Source organism: Microcaecilia unicolor, chromosome 3 (assembly GCF_901765095.1).
Source record: "Microcaecilia unicolor chromosome 3, aMicUni1.1, whole genome shotgun sequence".
In the NCBI taxonomy this organism is placed as follows: Eukaryota; Metazoa; Chordata; class Amphibia; order Gymnophiona; family Siphonopidae; genus Microcaecilia; species Microcaecilia unicolor.
In genome coordinates, this window is record NC_044033.1 from 527,494,514 (window position 1) to 527,518,211 (window position 23,698).

At 45.2% G+C, this 23,698-nt stretch overlaps 1 protein-coding gene across 1 annotated transcript in view; it reads left to right on the forward strand.

The window, feature by feature from the left end:
• Positions 1–23,698, forward strand: part of LOC115465264 — a 166,635-nt gene that overhangs the window by 111,093 nt on the left and 31,844 nt on the right. Inside the window, exons 28-32 of the mRNA XM_030195666.1 lie at positions 1,114–1,234; positions 11,034–11,143; positions 13,215–13,364; positions 21,366–21,419; positions 23,176–23,343. Of these exons, the coding sequence (XP_030051526.1) occupies positions 1,114–1,234; positions 11,034–11,143; positions 13,215–13,364; positions 21,366–21,419; positions 23,176–23,343 (603 nt within the window). The remainder of the gene's footprint in view (positions 1–1,113; positions 1,235–11,033; positions 11,144–13,214; positions 13,365–21,365; positions 21,420–23,175; positions 23,344–23,698) is intronic.

Below are 23,698 nucleotides of genomic sequence, written 5' to 3' on the forward strand. Positions count from 1 at the left end.
TTAAATTTACTATGGAACCATGCACCAGACTCCTTTCAGAACCATGAATTTGTGGGTTCACTGTCAAGCAATGGCCAACACCCTTTCCCCAGGGGCAGTCCAATAAGCCTCAGAGAGCAGAAGGCCTGACTAGGGGATTCAACTGGGGGCCACTGAGCTGGCCAACCTGATTTTATATTATTCAACCTTCTGAAAACGGGTGTGGACTTCATGGGCATTGGTCTGTTAAATAATCATTTAAAAAATATATGATGATGTGTTTGTCCCACAAGCAAATACGTGAATTGAATTCATGGCTGGAGAAATAGCTTCAGAGTTTTTGTGTTTTAAAATCTGTCTGCATTTTGTTGTTGTTTCCAGGGACTTATCTAGATTCTAACTCATCTCTCACAGATGTTTCTTATACATTCTTACCAACTCTGTATCGCTTGTCATTTAACTAGTACCGTTATATTGGATTAAAATCAGGGGTGTGCTGGTAAACTTTTAACAACAGGCTCTTTCTCCGGACGTAGCCAGCTCTGCAGTTGGAAGGGACAGGGGCGGCCGGGGTGGGGTGGGGTGGGGGAGCAACACGCCTCTCTCTCCTCCCTCCCTTTGTGCGGGCAAGCTAGGCATACCTTTGCTGGCAGCCAATAAATGGACTGCCACCACTCCCGTCTTGCTCTGAGCAGCATGCTGGAACTTCTCTCACATGCTCGAGAAGTCCCAGCCTGCTGCCCAGAGCTGGAAACAAGGAGCAGGGAGCAGCAGTAGTCTATTTACTTAGTTTGCAGGGCTCAGCATCCCCACCAGCAAAGTAAAAGAGAATTCAGCAGGGGGCCCAAGCCCACATTTTGGGAGCCAGTTGTTAAAGTAGCCATGGAGGGCCCTACTTTAACAACCGGCTCCCAAAATTCTCAAAAAATTAACAACCGGCTCATGCGAGGCTGTGAGAGCCTGCTCCAGCACACCACTGATTAAAATACTTCCTTGAGGTATATGCTGATGGGTTTTCATTTTTTAATCCACCTTCAAGTGCTTAACTCTATTTAAACCCAGACTACAAATGCCAAATTAATTTAATTATAACCTCTAATGACTGAGGTTTACGTACGTCTTGTGTCATTCTAGTTGCAGAAGATTCTGGAAAGCTTGGAGAGCCACATGATTCACGAGGTGCAGAAAAAGCTCGCTAAGGAGATGACGCTAGTTATATCGGAAAGGGCGAAGGCGGGTCAAGGGCTGCCCACAGGTAGGTCTGTCCTTGCTGGGGGGTGTGCCTGCACATCACAGGGTCCAGCACGGAACTGACGGGCTCCGTAGTCCAGACTTCATACCATTGGTTGCAGGGAATGAGCCCATAACACAGTGGCATAGCCGCAGGTGGGCCTGAGTGGGCCGGGGCCCACCCACTTAGGGCTCGGGCCCACCTAACAGTAGCACATGTTTAACGGTAGCTGGTGGGGATCCAAAGTTTGGCCAGCTGAAGACTTCCCCGTGGTGGTAATGAAAACGCTACTGTTCACGATACCAGCACCTGCGTATGCTCAGTATTCAACACATGCCTGCAAGGTGGAAAGAAGCGTTTTCCCACCAGCTGAGATATGGGGGGGGGAGGGGGGGAAACACTTGGTGCACACCCACTTCTTGCCTAAGCCCACCCAAAATCTGTTGTCTGGCTACACCCCTGCCATAACACCAGCACTGCTCCACTGGAAAGGTTACATATTTAGGGATTTGTTTACTTAAGCTTAGCTCAAGTAATCTGCCTCAGGGCCCATAGGAATAAAATGGGCCCTGCTGCAGAAAACTCAAAGCTAAGCTTTAGCAAACAACCCCCTTAATTTGTTTTAGTCTTTTTCAATTATACCAGATCTTTCAGCTTCCTCTGAACCTGCTCCGTCTAAGAAAGAACGCATCACTTTCAAAGTATGCACCTTAGTCTATAAAATCATTCACGGAGAAGCCCCTGCATACATGTCTGATTTAATAGACCTACCACCCAGAAACGCTAAAAGACCTTCCCGAACCTTCCTCAATCTCCATTTCCCCAAGTGCAAAGGAATAAAATACAAAGCATTGCACGGATCGACCTTCGCATACATGAGCACACAAGTCTGGAATACACTACCACACAATCTGAAAACGATCTATAAACTGACCGACTTCCGCAAACTACTGAAAACCTCTCTCTTTGAGAAAATCTACGGCAAGGATCAAAACACATGAAGTCCATACAAACCAATAGATACGCACCAAAACACTCTATCCTGAAGTCTCTTCTCCCGTATCCTCACCACCCTTAAAATCCTACCCACAAATAAGAATGTTAGACCTTTATGATCCCTCGATATTGTTTGTCCCCCTCTCAACTCACCACTGTTATCCTCTGATGTCCTATTCCCAAATGATATCCTGAATTTACTCTGTCTTCTATAACTCATCATAATGTAATCCATAATCGTACTGTAACCAATTGTACTTCCATCATTCTCAAAGTATTGTAAGCCACACTGAGCCCGCAAATAGGTGGGAAAATGTGGGATACAAATGCAAATAAATAAAATAAAATAAATAAGAAACTGGTACCCTCTGAGTGCACTGCGATTTCCCAGGCGTGTACACACGGCAAAAAACCACGACACTTGCACTCCGCCTACTAAGTACAGGTTTCTGTTGCATCACTATCTAGGCCAAGTCTAGTGACTGCTGGTCCTAAATAAAGCGAAATCTTTGTAGATTGTGAAGAAGGAGCTGATGGCATCTAAAGAGCTTTTGCTGGTCCTTTGAAAAGTCTCATAATCCAAGGATTGGAAATAATGGCAGATACAGACCACAGGGCGAGTCTATTCTCTCACTGCTCAGTATTTAACTCGTAGCAGTTAACGTTTTTATAAAGATTTCTGGGAACTGAATTGTGCTTTTGGCACCGGCACTCGATATCTGGGCTTAGCCAGCTGCCGGACGTTATGTGGATTCAGGTATTAATTGCTGGGTTCTTAAGACGTCACCACCCAAGAAAAAGAGCTTGAATGTTAGGGATACGAGAGGAATTTATACAATTATGAGAGGGGTGAAATGGATAAATTACATCTATACATCAGTCAAACATCGCAGAATATCATTGTGCCCCTGTACAGGTCCCTGCTACCAGGGGCGTATCTAGGTGGGGGCTTTAGTTTCAAGGCCAATCATCTGGAGACTTAAAGCTTGTCCTATCTGTCTTCAGCTATCTAGTTTACAACAAGAGCTCAGTAAAGTAATGCAAGAATTGTATGCACTTAAAGAAATAAAGAAAACACTCCGTGAAACTAATGACCAGCAGATTGAAAACAAATCATAGAACAAATGCATACTTTGAAAAGACCCTCCCCCCTCAATTAAAGTATGCTTTGTATTCCAGCACGATCCATGTTGGAATGCATAATTAAATCATAGAACACATAACTAAGCTGTGAGTGACATAGTGGGATTCACAGGAGGATCAGGTAAGTTCCTGGAGGAAAAATATATTACAAAATTATTAGCCAGGTAGATTTGGGAGAACCACTGTTCACCCGTTGAAAGGAGCTTTGGAAAATAGATCTAATTATTAGGGATTTGTTGGGTATCTGCAACCTAGGCTGGCCACTGTCAGAGACAGGATCCTGGACTCAGTGGACCTTGGTCTGATTCAGATGGCTTTTCTTATGTTCTTAATTTACCATAATTTAATTTACATATTTCTGTTTTCTCTGTACCAAACAGTGACAAATGGATCATAATAAAGTAAAAAAAAAATACAAATACTAAAATTACATTTTAAAAATCCATAACATAACACAGAAGTGTAGAATAAGTAGAAGTATCAATTTTTTTTACTCATTCCAAAAGTACAAAGACTAGAGGACACTCAAGGAGGTTACGTGGAAATACTTTTAAAACAAATAGGAGGAAATGTTTTTTCTCTTAACGATTAGTTAAGCTCTGGAACTCTTTGCCAGAGGATGTGGTAACAGTGGTTAGCATATCAAGGTTTAAAAAAAAGGTTTGGCCATGTTCCTGGAGGAAAAGTCCATAGTCTGCTATTGAGAAAAACATGAGGAAAACCTCTGCTTGCCCTGGGATTTGTAGCATGGAATGTTGCTACAATTTGGGTTTCTGCCAGGTACCTGTGACCTGGATTGGCCACTGTTGGAAACAGGATACTAGACTAGATGGACCATTGGTCTGACCCAGTAGGCTACTCTTATGTTCACATATCCCCAAAGAATGTATGGAATAAGTGCACCTTCAGGTTTTGATGGAATGTCATTTAATTCCTTTCTGCCCATGTGACAGTGGTAAGGTGTTCTACTTGACTACAGCTCTATACTGTATAGATTTCTCAAAACTGGATTTTAACAAAAGTTATGTGCAGCCGGGAGATAGATTTTATACAATTGAGTTGATCTAATCGACCAAGGGCAGACTCAAGAAAAATGTCAGGAAGTATTTTTTCACGGAGAGAGTAGTGGATGCTTGGAATGCCCTCTCGCAGGAGGTGGTGGAAATGAAAACGGTAACAGAATTCAAACATGGGTGGGATAAGCATAAAGGAATCCTGTTCATAAGGAATGGATCCTAAGGAACTTAGCCGAGATTGGATGGCAGAGCCGGTGGCGGGAGGCGGGGATAGTGCTGGGCAGACTTATACGGTCTGTGCCAGAGCCGGTGGTGGGAGGCGGGGCTGGTGGTTGGGGGGCGGGGATAGTGCTGGGCAGACTTATACGGTCTGTGCCCTGAAAATGGCAGATACAAATCAAGGTAAGGTATACACAAAAAGTAGCACATATGAGTTTATCTTGTAGGGCAGACTGGATGGACCATGCAGGTCTTTTTCTGCCGTCATTTACTATGTTACTATCCAGCTTATAATCGAAAGTAATCGCCGGCTATTTCCCGACACAAATCGGGATATGGCCGGCGATTTCGCAAAAGCGGCGAAAAGCATATATTCATAAGTACATTTGTGATAGCTTCGCCGCTTTCCCTTCGCCTCGCCGGCGAAAGTTCAAAGGGGCGTGTTGGCGGCGAAGCGAAGGCGGGACATGGGCAGGCTTGGGCGAGGCTACCAGATGGCCGGCTTTCGCGGATAATGGAAAAATAAAACCCGGCGATAAGCAGTATTTCGCCGGGTTTACTTGGTCCTTTTATTTTCACGACCAAGCCTCAAAAAGGTGCCCCAACTGACCAGATGACCACCGGAGGGAATGGGGGATAACCTCCCCTTACTCCCCCAGTGGTCGCCAACCCCCTCCCACACTAAAATTATTAAAATACAAACCTTTTTTGCCAGCCTGTATGCCAGCCTCAAATGTCATACCCAGCACCCTGACAGCAGTATGCAGGTCCCTGGAACAGTTGTTGTTGGTTGCAGTGGACTGCAGAAAGGCAGAGCCAGGCCCATCCCCCCCCCCCTACCTGTTCCACTTGTGGTGGGTAATGTTGAGCCCTCCCAAACCCCCCAAAACCCACTGTACCCACATGTAGGTGCCCCCCTTCAGCCCTTAGGGCTAGGGTAATGGTGCACACTTGTGGGCAGTAGGTTTTTGGGGGGATTTGGGGGACTCAGCACACAAGAGAAGGGTGCTATGCACCTGGAAACTAATTTGGTTGTTTATAAAAGATGTTTGAAGTGCCCCCTAGGGTGCCCGGTTGGTGTCCTGGCATGTGAGGGGGACCATTGCACTACAAATGCTGGCTCCTCCCACGGCCAAATGCCTTGGATTTCGCCAGGTTTGAGATCGCCGGCAGTTTTTTCCATTATCGCGGAAAAAGAAAAGTGGCGATCTCAAACCCGGCGAAATCCAAGGCATTTCGCCGGCCCACACCGTATTATCGAAAAAAAAGATGGTCGGCCATCTTTTTTGAAAATACGGTTCCGGCCAGCTGTTGCGCCGCCGCCAAAATAGATCGCCGGCGACCTATTTCGCCGGCGACGTTCGATTATTCCCCTCTATGTTACTAGTAGAAGATGATTATCTCAAAGTATCCCTAGATACACTGGGAGTGGTCCATATTAAATCTTAAAAGTCAATTTTGAATAGGGGCGGCCCAATGTTAAATGCATTAAAAACTGGTGAGCCTCTCGCCTCTTTTCACAATCAAATTCAATCTTACAACCTGCAAACAATGCCTTAGTATAACAGGCAAACCTAAGTAGCATATGTTCCAGTAATCAATAACCAATAAAATCATAGCCTGGACAATCTGTTGCAAGTTATCCTTTGAGAAATGAGCTTTAATCTGTCTAATCAATCTCAATTTAAAATATATCTTATGCACCCACTTCATCAGCGTATAACTCCATCGTTAAAGAGGAATCCACAATGACACCCAATAATTTCAATGAAGTTACCAGTGTGACGTTAATACCTCATAACTGGATGAGAGAGGAGGAGCTGTTTATCATTCCATCCAATTCACAATAACCTTACCTTTTTTGAATTCAGTTTTAGATCTTCCTATAAGTGCATAAGCATCGCCATGCTGGGACAGACCAAGGGTCCATCGAGCCCAGCACCCTGTCACCGACAGCGGCCAAAAGAACAAGCAATTTGTCCCGCCCATCCTAGAAGTACTGTATCCCCTCATCCATTCAAGAACATTCTATGGCTTTTTCCTCCAGGAAGCCGTCCAACCCTTTTTTGAATTCTGCTAAGTTAACCGCCTTAACTACCTTTTCCGGCAGTGAATTCCAGAGTTTAACTACGCGTTGAGTGAAGAAACATTTCCTACGATTCGTTTTAAATTTACCACACTGCAGCTTCATTGCATGCCCCCTTGTCCTAGTATTTTTGGAAAGCGTAAACAGACGCTCCAAATCAACCCGTTCCATTCCACTCATTATCTTATAGACCTCTATCATATCTCCCCTCAGCTGCCTTTTCTCCAAGCTGAAGAGCCCCAGCCTCTTCAGCCTGTCCTGATAGGGAAGTCATCACATCCCCTGTATCATCTTAATTGCCCTTCTCGGCACCTTTTCCAATTCCACTATGTCTTTTTTGAGGTGCGGCGACGAGAATTGAACACAATACTCGAGGTGCGGTCGCACCATGGACGATACAACGGCAGAATAATATCCTTATTTTTGTTTTCCATCCCTTTCCTAATGATACCCAACATTCTATTTGCTTTCCTAACCGCAGCAGCACTTTGAGCAGAAGGTTTCAACGCATCATCAACGACGACACCTAGATCCCTTTTTCGGTCCGTGACTCCCAACGTTGAACCTTGCATGATGTAGTTATAGTTTAGGTTCCTCTTTCCCACATGCATCACTTTGCACTTGTTCACATTAAACGTCATCTGCCATTTAGACGCCCACTCTCCCAGTCTCGTAAGTTCCTCTTGTAGTTTTTCACAATCTTCCCGCGATTTGACTACTTTGAATAACTTTGTGTCATCGGCAAATTTGATTACCTCACTAATTACCCCCATCTCTAGGTCATTTATGAATATGTTAAAAAGCAGAGGTCCCAGCACCAATCCCTGAGGGACCCCACTAACTATCCTTCTCCATTGCGAATATTGACCTTTTAATCCTACTCTCTGTTTCCTATCTTTTAACCAGTTTTTAATCCACAGTAAGACACTACCTCCGATCCCATGTCCCTCTAATTTGCATTTAATTCATTCTAATTTTTTTCAACAACAGTTTAGAATATTGGTTCAATCTACCATTCTATCTTAGATGGATTACTGTAATTCTTTGTATTCTGGTATTTCAACACTGCTGCTAGTTTGATATTTAAGAAAGCAAGATTTGATCGTGTCACCCTTTTGTGTGTCTTCACTGGCTTCCCATTGAGGCCTGTATTTTATTTAAACTTTGTTGTTTGGTTTTTAAAAAACTTTGAATGGTGAGGGGTTTTCCTTTGTTTCAACATTTATGTGGCAGAAATAGAAAACGTTTAATTTTGTTTTTCCACCCACGAAGGGAGTGAAGTTTAAATCTGCCCATGAAAGGTCTTTGGGTTGTGCCTGCAATTAGTATCTCAGATTCTTTACCTTAGAGAGAAGCTGAAAACACACTTTTTTTTTACCAAGTTTGTATGCGCTGATTGTTAATTTTTTATATATGTTATTTCATTTAAGATGTAGATTTGAGATACTGTCACCCGCTTTGAACCTGATTGATTAGGGATTGGGTAGGAAACAAATCCTTTACATAACCAATTGGAAGTTATCCATGTACTCACCCTGTTCAAGCATGTGTCAACCACGTTCATAAGTTTGTTCCCAAGATAACCTAAAAGGTATTAATAAAACAACATTGTCAACGTAAGAATAAAAAGAATGTCCAAATCTTGAAAATACTCCCCAAAAGAACAGAAAAGAAACCCATTAATAATGGAGGCAAAAGATGAGCTTTGTGGAAAACTGCAAACGAATTGCCAACAGACTTACTGAATTCGTTTCACCGCTTGACCCTACGTGATTGGTCAAACAAAAAGGGGTAAATTTGAGAGAGAGTGGTGAAAATGATCTGTACCAGGTACAAATTCTGTATTGGCAATTCCACGAGAAACTGTGGTTCTAGAACACTTAGGAGAAGTCCACAATTTTGCGCTTAATTTTAGGCGCAAGGTACTTAACACCAGCCAAATGGCAGTTAGACGCGTAACTGATGATATCTATAACTGGCACGCGTTAACTCCTAGGCAGACCTACTACTACTTATCATTTCTATAGCGCTACAAGGCATATGCAGTGCTGTACACCATACACAAAAAAGACAGTCCCTGCTCAAAGAGCTTACAATCTAGATAAGACAGGCAGACAGACAGAACAATTAAGGGTAAGGGAATAAAGAGGTGAGGATAAAAAGACAGGGCAAGTGAGCAGTGGTTAGGAGTCAAAAGCAGTGGTAAAGAGGTGGGCTTTAAGTTTGGACTTGAAAACGGCCAAAGAGGGGGCTAGACGTACAGGCTTGGGAAGTTTATTCCAGGCATGAGGTGCAGCAAGATAAAAGGAACGGAGTCTGGAATTAGCAGTAGAGGGAGAAGAGGACAGACGAGAGATTTATCCACAGAACAGAGTACTCGAGGGGGGCGTAGGGAGAGACAATAGTGGAGAGGTACTGGGGAGCGGTAGAGTGCATGCACTTATAGGTCAACAAGAGAAGTTTGAATTGAATATGGAAACGGATAGGGAGCCAGTGAAGTGACTTAAGGAGAGGGCTAATGTGAGTAAGACCTCTGATCTGCCTATGCCCCTCCCAGGAGGACCATGCCCCCCTTGCGGTTGCATGGTATGGAAATTGTGTACCCCGTATATAGAATATCAATTAAGGTCAGTTACGTGCCTAACTGCCAATTACATAGAAACATGACGGCAGATAAGGGCCAAATGACCCATCCAGTCTGCCCTTCCTCAGTAACCACTATCTCCTCCATTCCCTAAGAGATTCCACGTGCCTGTCCCATGCTTTCTTAAATTCAGACACAGTCCTTGTCTCCACAATCTCCACTGGGAGGTCATTCCACATGTCCACCATCCTTTCCATGAAAGAGTATTTTCTTAGGTTACTCCTACGCCTGTAACCTCTTAACTTCATCCTATGCCCTCTCATTCCAGAATTTTCCTTCATTTGGAAAAGGCTCATCTCCTGTACGTTAATGCCACTGAGGTATTTGAACGTCTCTATCACATCTCCTCTCTCCTGCCTTTCTTCCAGAGTATACAAGTTGACGTCTATAAACCTGTCCCTATATGCTTTGTTACAGGGACCACTGACCAGTTTTGTAGCCGCCCTCTGGGCCGACTCCATCTTGTGTGCAGCGGCAGCTAAGAAAGCAAATAGAATGTTAGGTATTATTAGGAAAGAAATAGAAAGCAAAAATGAGAAGGTTATTATGCCTATGTATCGCTCCAAGGTGCGACGACCACACTGTGTATATAGCGAAATTAGAAAAGGTACAAAGAAGGGCAAAGAAAATAATAAAGGGGATGGGACGACTTCCCTATGAGGAAAGGCTAAAGTGCTTAAGGCTGTTCAGCTTGGAGAAGAGACGGCTGAGGGGGGATATGATAGAGGTCTATAAAATAATGAGTGGAGTGGAACAGGTGGAGGTGAAGCGTCTGTTCACGCTTCCCAAAAATACTAGGACTAGGGGGCATGCGATGAAGCTACAGAGTAGTAAATTTAAAACGAATTGGAGAAAATATTTTTTCACTCAGTGTGTAATTAAACTCTGGAATTTGTTGCCAGAGAATGTGGTAGAATCAGTTAGCTTAGCAGGGTTTAAAAAGGTTTAGATCATTTCCTAAAAGAAAAGTCCATAAGCCATTATTAAGATGGACTTGGGGAAAAATCCACTGCTTATTTCTAGGATAAGTAGTATAAAATCTATTGTACTGTTTTGTGATCGTTCCAGGTACTTATAACCTGGATTGGCCACTGTTGGAAACTGGATACTGTGCTTGATGGACCTTCAGTCCGTCCCAGTATGGCAATGCTTTTGTTCTTATGTCTATATCTTTTTGTAGGTGCTAACTTTATAGAGAGGGTTAGGCCTGAAACCACTGCAAAAACTACCAGAAATTCATTTTAGTTAACTTCAATAAAAGCAAATCGTGATTGGTCAAATCAAGAGTGGCTGAGAGATTCATCTGTATCAAAATAACCTATTCTCCCCTATCCAGCACTAGTCTAGTCTCTTGAGCGAGTGCCACAATGGAGACTCCTAAACCCAGACTGAGAGGGATTTAATTCAGACTTTGAGAGGAGTTTAATTAAGCCCCAGGTGTTGGAAAGCACCCGAATGCTGAATAAGAAGCCTGCCCTAAAGAAATAGCAAATTTAAATGCCAGATTTTAAAATTAATATAGTCACTGCCACTGTTGAATATTGGCTCATTGGTGGCTTTTCCACAGAATTTCTTGTGAACTGAAGTCATCAGGTTAAGCACATGACAATTAGGATGTGCTGGTTGGTTGGGTGGCGGAGAGTTGTCGTCCTTATAGGTACAGGACCAGATGAGTGAACATGACATGTCTACGTCTGTTCTGACATGTTCCCTCTGCAGAGCTCTGGAAGGCCCCGTGTATGAAGGAGAGCTTCTCATTGGCAAGGCCGCAGATCCTGGAAAAATTTGTGCAGCGGCTGATGGAGGAGTCTCAGCATCGGGATAAAGAGGTACCTGGAACCAGGATTTAATAACAGCACCATCCATTGGTCGATACTTTCCGTGTATCCCGGCATTTGGCGAAGACCTTATTGATGGTTAAGACATTGGGGTGTTTTAAGTTTTTTTGCTTATTACCCCTGTTTAGCTATGGAACTTGTGGGTCGTAATGTTTAGTTGATATATTTTAATATTTTGTTTTACTTTATTTTATTATTGACGTCAGATTGTGATTTTTTTTACCAAAATTATGTATGTAAATTTGTAATCCGCTTAGAATTTCTGAGATAACACAGAACATAAGACTCTTTCAATAAACAATGGGCTCGGGATACCCAGCAGTCACATTCATAGAGCAGGTCCATGGTCTGATAGAAGGTCAGCTGGGTGGGGGGGGGGGGGGGAAAGACTGTCTTAGGGCCCTGTTTACTAAGGTGCGTTAGTGTTTTTGTGGTCTACACCATGTAGGCGTCTATAGGGATATTGTAGGTACATACATGGTTAACGCTCGTACAAAACATTAACACGCCTATATTGCTGCTTAGTAAAACAGGGCCCTTAATATTTGGATCAGCTTTGAAACCTGATTTGGAAGGAGAAATAGCTATTTATAGAAATACTAGTAGAAAAGGCCCGCTTCTGACACAAATGAAACGGGCGCTAGCAAGGTTTTCCTCGGAGTGTGTATGTTTGAGAGAGAGTGTATGTGAGAGTGACTGTGTGAGAGAGAGTGAATGTGCGAGTGTGTGTGTGTGATAGAGAGAGATTGAGACTGGGTGCGAATGTGTCTGTGAGAGTGAGAGTGTGTGGGTGAGAGTGTGTGCCAGGGGCCCCCACCCCTTCCTCCCAGTTCCAGTGTCCCCCCTTCCTCCGTGTTCCAGGGTCTTCCCCCCCTCCCTTCGTTCCTCCGAGTTCCAGGGTTGTCCCCCCGTTTTTTTTTTAAAGTTTTTGTACAGGTGGTGCATTCCCCCCTCCTCCCCTCTCGTCCCCTCCTCCAAATTCCAGAACCCCCTCCCCCCCAGTTCCAGACTCCCCCTCCGAGTTCTAGACCCCTCCCGCTCTCCGAGTTCCAGACCCCATCTCTCTGCCTTCTTCCCTCCGATTTGCAGACCCCCCCTCCCTCTGATTTCCAGACCCCCCCTCGGAGTTCCTGACCCCTGGACCCCCCTGCCGTGACCCTCTCGAGCCCCCCTTCCCGCTGCCATCGTCGCATACGTGTGCTGGCGGGGGACCCCCCACAGATTTAGTCCTGGCTCCCCTCCACTTTTGACCTCCCCCCCCCCCCACAACCCCCGCCAGCCTTAGTCTTCTTCAGCGCCGGTCTCCAGTGCGTTCGCTGATCTGTGCTGTGAGTCCAGATGTCCAGCACGTCCTGCACGTTCCTTTAAGTGAAACTGAGCATGCTCAGTTTCACTTAAAGGCACATGCAGGACGTCAGGACTCACAGCACAGATCAGCGAACGCCCCGGAGACCGGCGCTGAAGAAGACTAAGGCTGGCGGGGGTTGTGGACCCCCGCCAGCAAAGGTACCTTGCGGCGGTAGCGGAAGTGGTGGTTGGCGGCAGCGGGAGGGGTCGAAAGTGATGGGGGAGGGTCGGCGGCTGGGGGAGGCAGGCTAAAATGTGCCCCCCCCACCTTGGTCTCTGGACCCCCCCTCCCGCCTAGGTCTGGCTATGCCCCTGGTGGCGGGGGCCGTTTTTCCCATGCAGCGAATAAAAAAGCCCTCAGACGCACATGGCCATGTGGTATGGAACTCTTACCACATGGCCATGCAGTGGGGAGTCCTTACCTTCACCCATTGGGCTGGCGGTAGTCCCGGAAGAGTGAGCGATAAGCCCGCCACTCTGTAAAAGGGCCTCTTGACCCTCCATTGCCTCAGGTATAAACTCTCTAGGGAATGAAAAATACCTACTGTACTTGAATGTACACTGCATCGATAGCTGTCAGGCTTGTGAGCGCTATGTGAGAAAACAAACTTTCATGGTGTGCGCAGTCAGCTCTGTCTGTGGATGAGTCTTCACATGTCCTTATTCTGGATTCTCCTGTCCTGAAGGTGGCATGTTTTCTGCTCTGCCTTCCCAGATTGCTTTCAGCAGAGACCATCTGCAGAGGTGCCTGACATCCCTGGGCTGTGACATCATGGCGAGAGAGCGCAGCAACTTCGAGACCTATTCCATGTTTTATGAAAATGTGTTGCAGCAAGAGCACCGGCTTCTCTACCAGAAGGAGCAGGTGAGGACACGCGCCAGAAAGCCTGTGGCTGCAGAACCCAGGTACTTAGGGGAAGGGATCTGGGAGTTATCGTGGATAAGACGTTTAAAACTTCTGCTCAGTGTGCCGCCATGGCTAAGAAAGCGCACAGAATGTCGGGTATTATTAGGAAAGGGATGGAAAGCAAACACGAGGATGTTATAATGCCATTGTATCACTCCATGGTGCAACAGCACCTCGAATATTGTGTCCAATTTTGGTTGCCGCATCTCAAAAAAGATATAAAGGAATCGGAGAAGGTGCAGAGAAGGGCGACGAAAATGATAAAAGGGATGGAACGACTTCCCTATGAGGAAAGACTGAGAAGGTTAGGGCTCTTCAGCTTGGAGTAGAGGCGGCTGAGGGGTGATATGATAGAAGTCTACAAGATAATGAGCGGAGTAGAGCGGACAGATGTGAAGCGTTTGTTTACACTTTCAAACAACAACAAAACCAGGGGACACAAGATGAAGCTAGAATATGGTAGATTTAAAACAAATAGGAGAAAGATTTTCTTTACTCAGCGTGTGGTTGGACTCTGGAACTCATTGCCGGAAATGTAGTGACAGCAGCTGGCCTTACGGAGTTTAAAGGGGGTTTGGACAGATTCCTGAGGGAACAGTCCATTCAACATTATTAAAAAGTAATTTGGGGGGGGGGGGTTGCCAGGTTCCTGGGGCCTGGATTGGCCGCTGTTGGAGACAGGATGCTGGGCTTGATGGACCCTTGGTCTTTTCCAGTATGGTGGTGCTTATGTGCTTATGCTCTTATAAGGGATGGAAGGGGAAGGCACTCAGGCGTAAAGGCTAAGACCTATGGGGGGGGGGGAAGAAGCTCAGCTATAAATAGAGCAAGTTGGTTCAATAAAGAGGTTTTTCTCTCCAACTAGTTTACTGGCCTGTATTGCTAAGCAGCAAAAAAGAACAAGTTAAAAATTTCCAAAGCCTTATTCATAAAAAAAAAACCACTCAAGACTACATCAGGGATCTATAATCACAAAAGCATAAGACATAAAATATTTAAAAAACTTAAATCAGATAATAAAAGAATTCTAAAACAAACTGAACAAAAATTCTGTGTGTTTGTGTACACATAGGAACAATTATATTCCTTTTACAGAGCAGCAGTAAGCCCAATAGTCCTGCCCTGATTGTGCACCATTTCCAGGTGAAAAAGAAAACCCCAGAAACGGCTTTCGCAGCGATAACCTGGCGCTAATCGGTTACTGCCAGGTTAGCGCAGAAGCCCTTATCACCACCTCAGTGGGTGGCAATAAGGGCTTCCCCCCCCCCCCCCCCCCCCCGGTCGCATGGCCATGTGTGCCTGGAGTCTTTTTACCCACTGCACTAAAATGGGCCCTGGTGCACAGGAAAAACAGCCAGCGCAGGGCCCATTTCCCCGCAGCTTGGTAAAAGGACCCCAGAATGATGTTTCATTTAAATTACATTAAATAATTATACATAACATAAAAGAAAATACAAACCATACAATAACATAAAAATCATAAATGTATAAGCATCAGCAATAATAAAAAAAAATTACATGCTACAGATGGGGGAGGAGCCAAGATGGCAGCAGGACTGGAGCTGTGAGTAAGAAACTGTAACTCTGCTGGGGATTTTCCTACTCTGTTAATGCCTCGGACAAATAGAAAGGGGACCGTTAAGGCTGCTTCCTCCATGGCTCAAACAGTTCCCCTGTGTCAGCAAAGAACAGACTAATTCACAGCGGGACTGTCTACCGTAATAGTTGGGGGAATTGGGTGAGGGAAAGCCTGTTTTTTGGAGGCTGGAAGCATCATTATGCCCATTATACCACTGCTTGATGCACCCTCCCTGGCTCCTACCCTGCTAGTTCACCCTGTTAGATGCTTCTCCCCCTGCATACTCCTTGTATATCCTTCTAAGTTTTCCTATTCTGTATTTTATTTAATGTTTGTAAGCCACATTGTGCCTGCATGTGGGAAAATGTGGGATATAAGTGAACAATAAATAAATGTCCCGCCATGCCCAGCGACTGCTTCAGATTCCGACAGCAGGGTCCGTACTGCCGAAGTGGCTGTGATTCATGGCCCGCAGAAGGGCATCAGGCCGAAGGAAATTCACTGAAGGCTCCCACAGCGGTTACCTTGGATTGGATCTGGGAAATTTTGCAGCAGCTCCAAGATAAAGTTTCCAGGTCTACAACAGAGGTAACTTCTTAGGTTTCTAAAGTCGACCTAATGGCTGGAGTAGTAGAAGAGGTTAAACTGGATTTTTCTACGCAGAAGAATTTGATAAGTGATAATATGAAAGATCTTCAAGAGTTTAAGAGTGTTGTGGTACGTGATAAGTTGGCTTTATATAGAAGATTGAAACAAATAGAGAATTTTAACAGAAGGCTTAACCTGCCTGTTTTGAATTTTCCAAAACTCCCTGGAATATTACCTATGGAACTCTTTAAGAAATACTAGGTTTGTCCTCTGTCAATATTCCTCCTATGAATGAGATTTATTATTAGCCAATTCCCTCTAATAAAAACAAAAAACCCAAGGCGAACTGGAATCGAATGCAACCCAGGAAGCCTCATCAGATCTTAAAGAATATTTCAGCAATTCTAGAAGATTCTATTACGGAGACCAGTCAAAGGGCAACACTGCTGGGGTCATACGTTTTTGAAAAAGATTTAAATACAACTTTGAGACTATTTTAGACATTCTCAGGAAAGGTTTTATGGACAAAAGCTTTGGATTTACCCTGATGTAACAAAAATAACACAAGATAGGACGAAAATCTTTTTGGCGATGAGACAAGACGTGAAGGGTTTGAGAGCTACTTTCCTCTTGTCGTATCATTAAGTACATAAGTAATGCCATACTGGGAGAAGACCAAGGGTCCATCGAGCCCAGCATCCTGTCCACGACTGCAGCCAATCCAGGCCAAGGGCACCTGGTGAGCTTCCCAAACGTACAAACATTCTATACATGTTATTCCTGGAATTGTGGATTTTTCCCAAGTCCATTTAGTAGCGGTTTATGGACTTGTCCTTTAGGAAACTGTCCAACCCCTTTTAAAACTCTGCCAAATGTAAATGTATTGTAAGAGGTAGAGAGGCAAAGTATGTCTTTATTCCTCATTCCTAGATATGAAGATCATCTAAGATGGAAAATGTGGTTTATATTTGGGACTGGTGATAGTCTTTCCGGTTAATGCCTTATTTTATGACTGTTTTTCTTCTTTTTTTCCCTTCTTTCCTTCTTCCTGTCCCCCTCTTTATCGATCTTGTGTTATATTTTTGAAATGATAAAGAAAGAGAGAAATAGATCTCATTCTCTTTTGTTTTTTCTTTTAACAGTATTGTTGATGCCCATACATTTGTCTGATTTATGTTAGTTTAATTTTTTCAGTGTTTTAAAGGAATTAGAGAAGGTGCAGAGAAGGGCGACGAAAATGATAAAGGGAATGGAACGACTTCCCTATGAGGAAAGGCTAAAGCAGCTAGGGCTCGTCAGCTTGGAGAAGAGGCGGCTGAGGGGTGATATGATAGAAGTCTACAAGATAATGAGCGGAGTAGAGCGGACAGATGTGAAGCGTTTGTTTACACTTTCAAACAACAACCAAACCAGGGGACACAAGATGAAGCTAGAATATGGTAGATTTAAAACAAACAGGAGAAAGTTTTTCTTTACTCAGCGTGTAGTTGGACTCTGGAACTCGTTGCCAGAGAATATGGTGACAGCGGCTGGCCTTACGGAGTTTAAGGGGGGTTTGGACAGATTCCTGAGGGAAAAGTCCATTGAACATTATTAAATATATACGTATATATTTTTTTTGGGGGGGGGGGGGATTGCCTGGTTCTTGAAGCCTGGATTGGCCGCTGTTGGAGACAGGATGCTGGGCTTGATGGACCCTTGGTCTTTTGCCAGTATGGTGGTGCTTATAATTATTATTATTATTAGCATTTGTATAGCGCTACCAGACGCACGCAGCGCTGAACACCTGATACAAAGAGACTTTCCCTGCTCAAAAGAGCTTACAATCTAAATAACACAGACAGACAAGACAGTTACAGGTGAGGGAAGTAATGGGTGAGAAGGAAGGAAGGGGCAAGGGGAGGGCAATTGTGGCTAGGAGCTAAAAGCAGCATGCGCTTATGTTTGTTTTTTCTGATGATAAACCCATGATGTAGTCTTTCTTTCTTTCTTTTTTTTTCTTAAATAAAGTTTCTTTTATTAATCATTAGACACAGCAGAACATGCATCCAAAATATGATATCAAACATGAATAGCAATATAAAATCCCCAACCCTCATGCTCCCTAGTGCCCCCTCCCCCCCCCGGTCTACATAAATACATCATCCAAGACAGAAATGTTGCTAAGACAACTCAAGCTCTCCATTATCTGGAAAAGGAAAGCAACAGAAAATAATACCTCCCCCCCCCCCCCCCACACACACACACCCCGCAGAGAGAGCAACATTATGATACAGATGTTCTCCAGTGGTGTTATGTCCCAAATCTTATGAAAATTAACCAAACGACCCAGTTCTGTATGTTGTCAGTTTGTTCATTGGGTAAGTATCATCCAACTTACAGAGCACCACATCTAACGGAGGCACAAAAGGTCACGTCCAAGCGGCCGCCACAACCAGTTTGCAAGCCATAAAAAAGCTGGTGGCCAGTCGATGACCCTGTAGGTCACCAAGCTTGACCCTGTAGGGCTTCATATGGAGCAAACAGCACCTGTGTAACTGCTGAAGGGTGTGCAGAATACATAAATCACTGGGCAGGTCCACCAGATATGATACATAGCCCCCTGTAAGCCACAACCCCTCCAACAATGATAAGAGCCCGTCTTATACATCTGTGTAAGGCGGTGTGGGGTACAGTACCAACTATAACTATTTTCCAGTAAACTACTTCAATAGATATCTTCAAAATTTTAAAGTAATTTCCCAGTGACGATATTCCCATTGACTTCCCACGTCTCTCTCTCCCATTGGTGAATATAGTACTGTACGGAGGATGTTGTTAGAAGCAGGGCTTTATGCAGTCTAGTGATGGAGCATCCGATGCTACCCACCTTCAGAGCTTTCTCCAGCAGAGTTTCAGCCAACCCCAGCTCCTCCTGTGCCCTACGTTGCACAAAATCCCGCAACTGCCAGTAACGAAAAATCTGGATAGCCGGTACCCCATATTTATCCTGCAACTCCAAAAAGGGTGTCACCTCCGTGAAGAAACAGTGTGTTTTAGCCTATAAAATGTATTGGATATTTTCCTGCATTATTATTATTTTATTACATTTGTATCCCACATTATCCCACCTATTTGCAGGCTCAATGTGGCTTACGTAGTATGTAAACATTGTCGTTACAGGATAGCAGATACATTTAGTATTGTGTAGAAATTAAGTGAAGGAAGAAAGAAGAAGGAAGGGAGTGGTTAGGGTAATTATAGGAGGGGGGCTTTCTTAACTGAGTGGGTTGGTGAGAGGGACTAGTGTGGCTATCGGTTCTCATTGTAGGCCTTGTTGAAGAGATAAGTCTTCAGAGATTTGTCTTGATTATGTCTTGAAGTGTATTTCTCCTATTTGGCCAGCAGGTGGCGTTTCTTTGCTGTACAGAGAAATTAATGTTCTTTCTTTAGTTTTAGCACACAGATAGGAAGTAAGAAGCAGTATATTTTTTAAATCTTGTTCTCGGCTCTGATTGACCCAGGACCTCATTTTCATTTGGAGTGTACTGGCTTTTGCTCCAGTCTTAGCCAGGGAGAAAAGAGAGACAGATCTCTTTGCTGAGACTCAGTGAACAGTTATGTCACCCTCCCTCCTTGGAACTCGAAAGGCTCGATTTTGTCTGGATGGTGTTAGTGATTTTATTTTATAAGTATTAGCATTGTGGGGGTGGGGTAGAAGCCCAATGTTAAACCTAGCACCTCAAAATTTATAACTATTTACAACACTAGCTGAACTTCGGACCCTGGAGGATCCAGCGCAGATCTGGCAGCTTTTAAGTGATCTGGCGAAGACTGGCTGCGGCTGGCTAACCCCACCGGTTGGATCGCACGGTAGTCGTGTCCGGGAAACTAAGCCCACAGCTGAGAAGAATACTGGTCTGTCTCACTGTCGGATGAGGGAAACCCCTGCCTTGGCCATTTAATTGTACTGGGAAATTGAACTCGGGTCCCCAGGATCAAAGTCCACTGCACTAACCACTAGGCTACTCCTCCACTCCAAAGCATGAAAGTCCCCAGTTTTGTCACAATGCTATGTTACTATATATGCTCTGTAGCACTGAATATTCATATTTTTATGAACACCATACTGGCATTTAAAAAGACAAATTGCTCACTGGGTATTTAACCATTGTAATCTTAGGGACGGGAACCCTATCTCCTTATTATTTCTGTCCTCTGTAAAGAACACCTATTTCCTGAGTCAGTGTCGATGTTAGTCGCTGGGTTCTGAAGGAAGTCGTGTCAGAGTCCACATGAACCGCTGGGTTCTGAAGGGAGTCATGTCAGAATTCACGTTAGCCGCTGGGTTCTGAAGGGAGTCGTGTCAGAATTCACGTTAGCCGCTGGGTTCTGAAGGGAGTCATGTCAGAATTCACGTTAGCCGCTGGGTTCTGAAGGGAATCGTGTCAGAATCCACGTTAGCCGCTGGGTTCTGAAGGGAATCATGTCAGAATCCAACTTAGCTGCTGGGTTCTGAAGGGAATCATGTCAGAATCTACCTTAGCCGCTGGGTTCTGAAGGGAATCATGTCAGAATCTACCTTAGCCGCTGGGTTCTGAAGGGAGTCATGTCAGAATTCACATTAGCCGCTGGGTTCTGAAGGGAATCGTGTCAGAATCCACGTTAGCCGCTGGGTTCTGAAGGGAATCATGTCAGAATCCAACTTAGCTGCTGGGTTCTGAAGGGAATCATGTCAGAATCTACCTTAGCCACTGGGTTCTGAAGGGAGTCGTGTCAGAATTCACGTTAGCCGCTGGGTTCTGAAGGGAGTTGTGTCAGAATCCACGTTAGCCGCTGGGTTCTGAAAGGAATCATGTCAGAATCTACCTTAGCCGCTGGGTTCTGAAGGGAGTCATGTCAGAATTCACGTTAGCCGCTGGGTTCTGAAGGGAGTCATGTCAGAATCCACCTTAGCTGCTGGGTTCTGAAGGGAGTTGTGTCAGAATCCACGTTAGCCGCTGGGTTCTGAAGGGAATCATGTCACAATCTACCTTAGCCACTGGGTTCTGAAGGGAGTTGTGTCAGAATCCACATTAGCCGCTGGGTTCTGAAAGGAGTTGTGTCAGAATCCACATTAGCCGCTGGGTTCTGAAAGGAATCATGTCACAATCTACCTTAGCCGCTGGGTTCTGAAGGGAGTCGTGTCAGAATCCACGTTAGCTGCTGGGTTCTGAAGGGAGTTGTGTCAGAATTCACGTTAGTCGCTGGGTTCTGAAGGAAGTCGTGTCAGAATCCACGTTAGCACTGGGTTCTGAAGGGAGTTGTGTCAGAATCCACATTAGTCGCTGGGTTCTGAAGGAAGTCGTGTCAGAATCCACGTTAGCCACTGGGTTCTGAAGTGAGTCGTGTCAGAATCCACGTTAGTCGCTGGGTTCTGAAGGGAGTTGTGTCAGAATCCACGTCAACTGCTGGGTTCTGAAGGGAGTCGTGTCAGAATCCACGTCAACCGCTGGGTTCTGAAGGGAGTCGTGTCAGAATCCACATTAGCCGCTGGGTTCTGAAGGGAATCGTGGTCTGTGGCTCCTGGCTGAGGGCTGTTCCCAGTGATAGATGGGTAGAGAGAGAATAACAAATGATGGTAGAGGGAAAACCCCAGGGAGCCACAGATGCAAACTCAAGACACTGTGGGGGGGAACCAGTGTAAATGGAACTGGAAACCCAAAGGGGTGGGAGGAAGAATAATCACACAAGAGCAGCGTGATGGAATGCTTTGTACTGGGGAGACAGTGGAAATCCCTGTCCTGATGCTTTTGCACTTTTCTTCCTTACAGGAGATACAGGCGGCTGCAGAAGAACGGAGGGAAGGTGCCGATCACATCAGCCAGGTTGGTTTCTAGACTACAAATGTGCCTCATACTCAAAGCTCCCTTCCCAGTCAAGAGTGACTCGAAAGATCTTGCACAGGAACAGAAGAGGATGACAGATAAAACTAGTGAGGCATCTGCTTCGTCCTCCTCCTCCTCGGAAACCAGGAGCAGAAACACAAAGGCAGGGAAGAACCTCTACGTCAGAAAGTCCAAGCAAACAGGCTGACCAAAAGACGAATCCAACGCTGGAGATAGTGGGTCCCTTTGTATCAACTCTAATGATGTATTTCCTCACACTATCTCCAGCGTTGTATTCGTCTTTTGGTCAACCTCTACTCCTGTTTGCTTTGTCATCCTCCTCCCCGCCACCACCCTTGAGCTGAGGATCCTTTGTGCTTATCCCATGCTTTACCCCTCACTCCTCCCACAGCTAAGGGTCTTCTGTGCTTATTCTAGGCTTTATCCCACAGATATGTATCTCCACCTAATAACACAAACTTATACTATTTCCCAACGTAATCACAGATATTCAATTAAACCATTATACACTGGACTATGAAAATAAACCAAACTCAGTTCCACAAGACAACTCTACCCAAACCTGTAATTAATACCAAAAGCAAACAAAAATCTTATTTAAACACATCAAGAAACACAATACAAAATCCTATATAATAATTTCCAACTCCAACGTTCTGAAGCTGACTCCCGTGGCACTGAAGGGTTCGTAGGGTCTGTGCGGTTTGTAGGGTTCGTGCTGCCTGTAACCATCTGTCTCGCTGTCCCGCCCTCTCGTCATAGCTTTATAACGTTGAGGGTTGAACACTGAGAGGGAAGGGGACGCAGCATAGTTGCCAGGCAAAGCAACGCAACGTCACAAACATGAGGGTGTCATCGTCCCTCCCTCCCTTCCAGTTCCAGGCCCCCTCCCTCCAATGTTTAAAAGTAACCTTCACTTACCAAGTCACAGTTACGGCGGCCGGCAGCAGCAGCGGTAAAACGCGTGCAGGCTCGGCCCGTGTCTCTCTCTCAGCTGTGGTCCCGCCCTTGCGGAAACAGGAAATGAGGGTGGGACCACAGCTGAGAGAGAGAGAAGGGCCGAGCCTGCACGCCTTTTACCGCTGCTGGCGGCCGCAGTAACCCCAACGAGGTAAGTCAAGATTACTTTTAAACTTCTTAGGGAGGGGGCCTGGAACTGGAAGGGAAGGAGGGAGGGAGGAAGGGAGGGACGACGACTTTGGAACTAGGAGGGAGGGAGGGGGGACCCTGGCATACACTCTCAATCTCACACACACACACACTCTCTCTCTCTCTCTCTCTCACACAGACACACTCACACCCAGTCTCACTCTCTCTCTGTCACACACACACACACTCGCACATTCACTCTCTCTCTCTCTCTCACACAGTCACTCTCACACACACTCTCTCAAACATACACACTCCGAGGAAAACCTTGCTAGCGCCCGTTTCATTTCTTTCAGAAACGGGCCTTTTTTACTAGTACCTAAATAAAAGCTACACAAAAGTTACCTAAAGAATGAAAAAAAATTACACAAAATGTCACATGAAGGGGCACACAAAGGTGTACACCTCTTTGTCATGCCTCTTCGTTGGAATGCTGGGTTCTGCCGTTCCCCAGGACTTTAAAGTGCACACTGCATGCAATTCGGGACAGGGGGGACTGCAAGGTGAATGTGCACATTTATGGCTGCCAGAGTTTAACTGTACATGCTTCCTTCTCTTTTTTTGTCCGCCCTCTGTTGCGGGACAGACTGCAGACCTGAGCCACAGAATAATTATGGAAATAACCGCCTTGCGTGCCAGACTGTCTGAGCTAGAGGAAGAGCAGCTGACTCTTAAGCAGAGCATGAGGAAGGAAGTTTGCGCAGGCTACGAAGCGCTTGTCAGGATGCTGTTTGGCACCTGTGTAGATCTGAAAGTAAGTTTACAATGGAGACCCTGGAAACATTTTTTTCCTTCCTCTTACATCTATGCAATGCTCATGAGCTAGGAATCAGGAGATACACACACATTGCATTGGGGTATATGGTTTATGTACTGCAGCTTGTGAGCCAATGTTCAAAGCCAGTTGCCAGCACTTAACTCTGCACTGGTTGAATAACAAGCTCCTAATTTTTTCATGGTTTTTTAAATTCCGTGTAAGACCCACCTGAGTAGAATTCCTGGGCCCAGGGCTGAGAATGCTTCACAGCTTCTAAGAGCCAGAATGTCATGACCGGGCTCAACAGCTGCAGGCCGACCAAAGGAGGCGCTGCAGTGTATGTGCCTGTGGG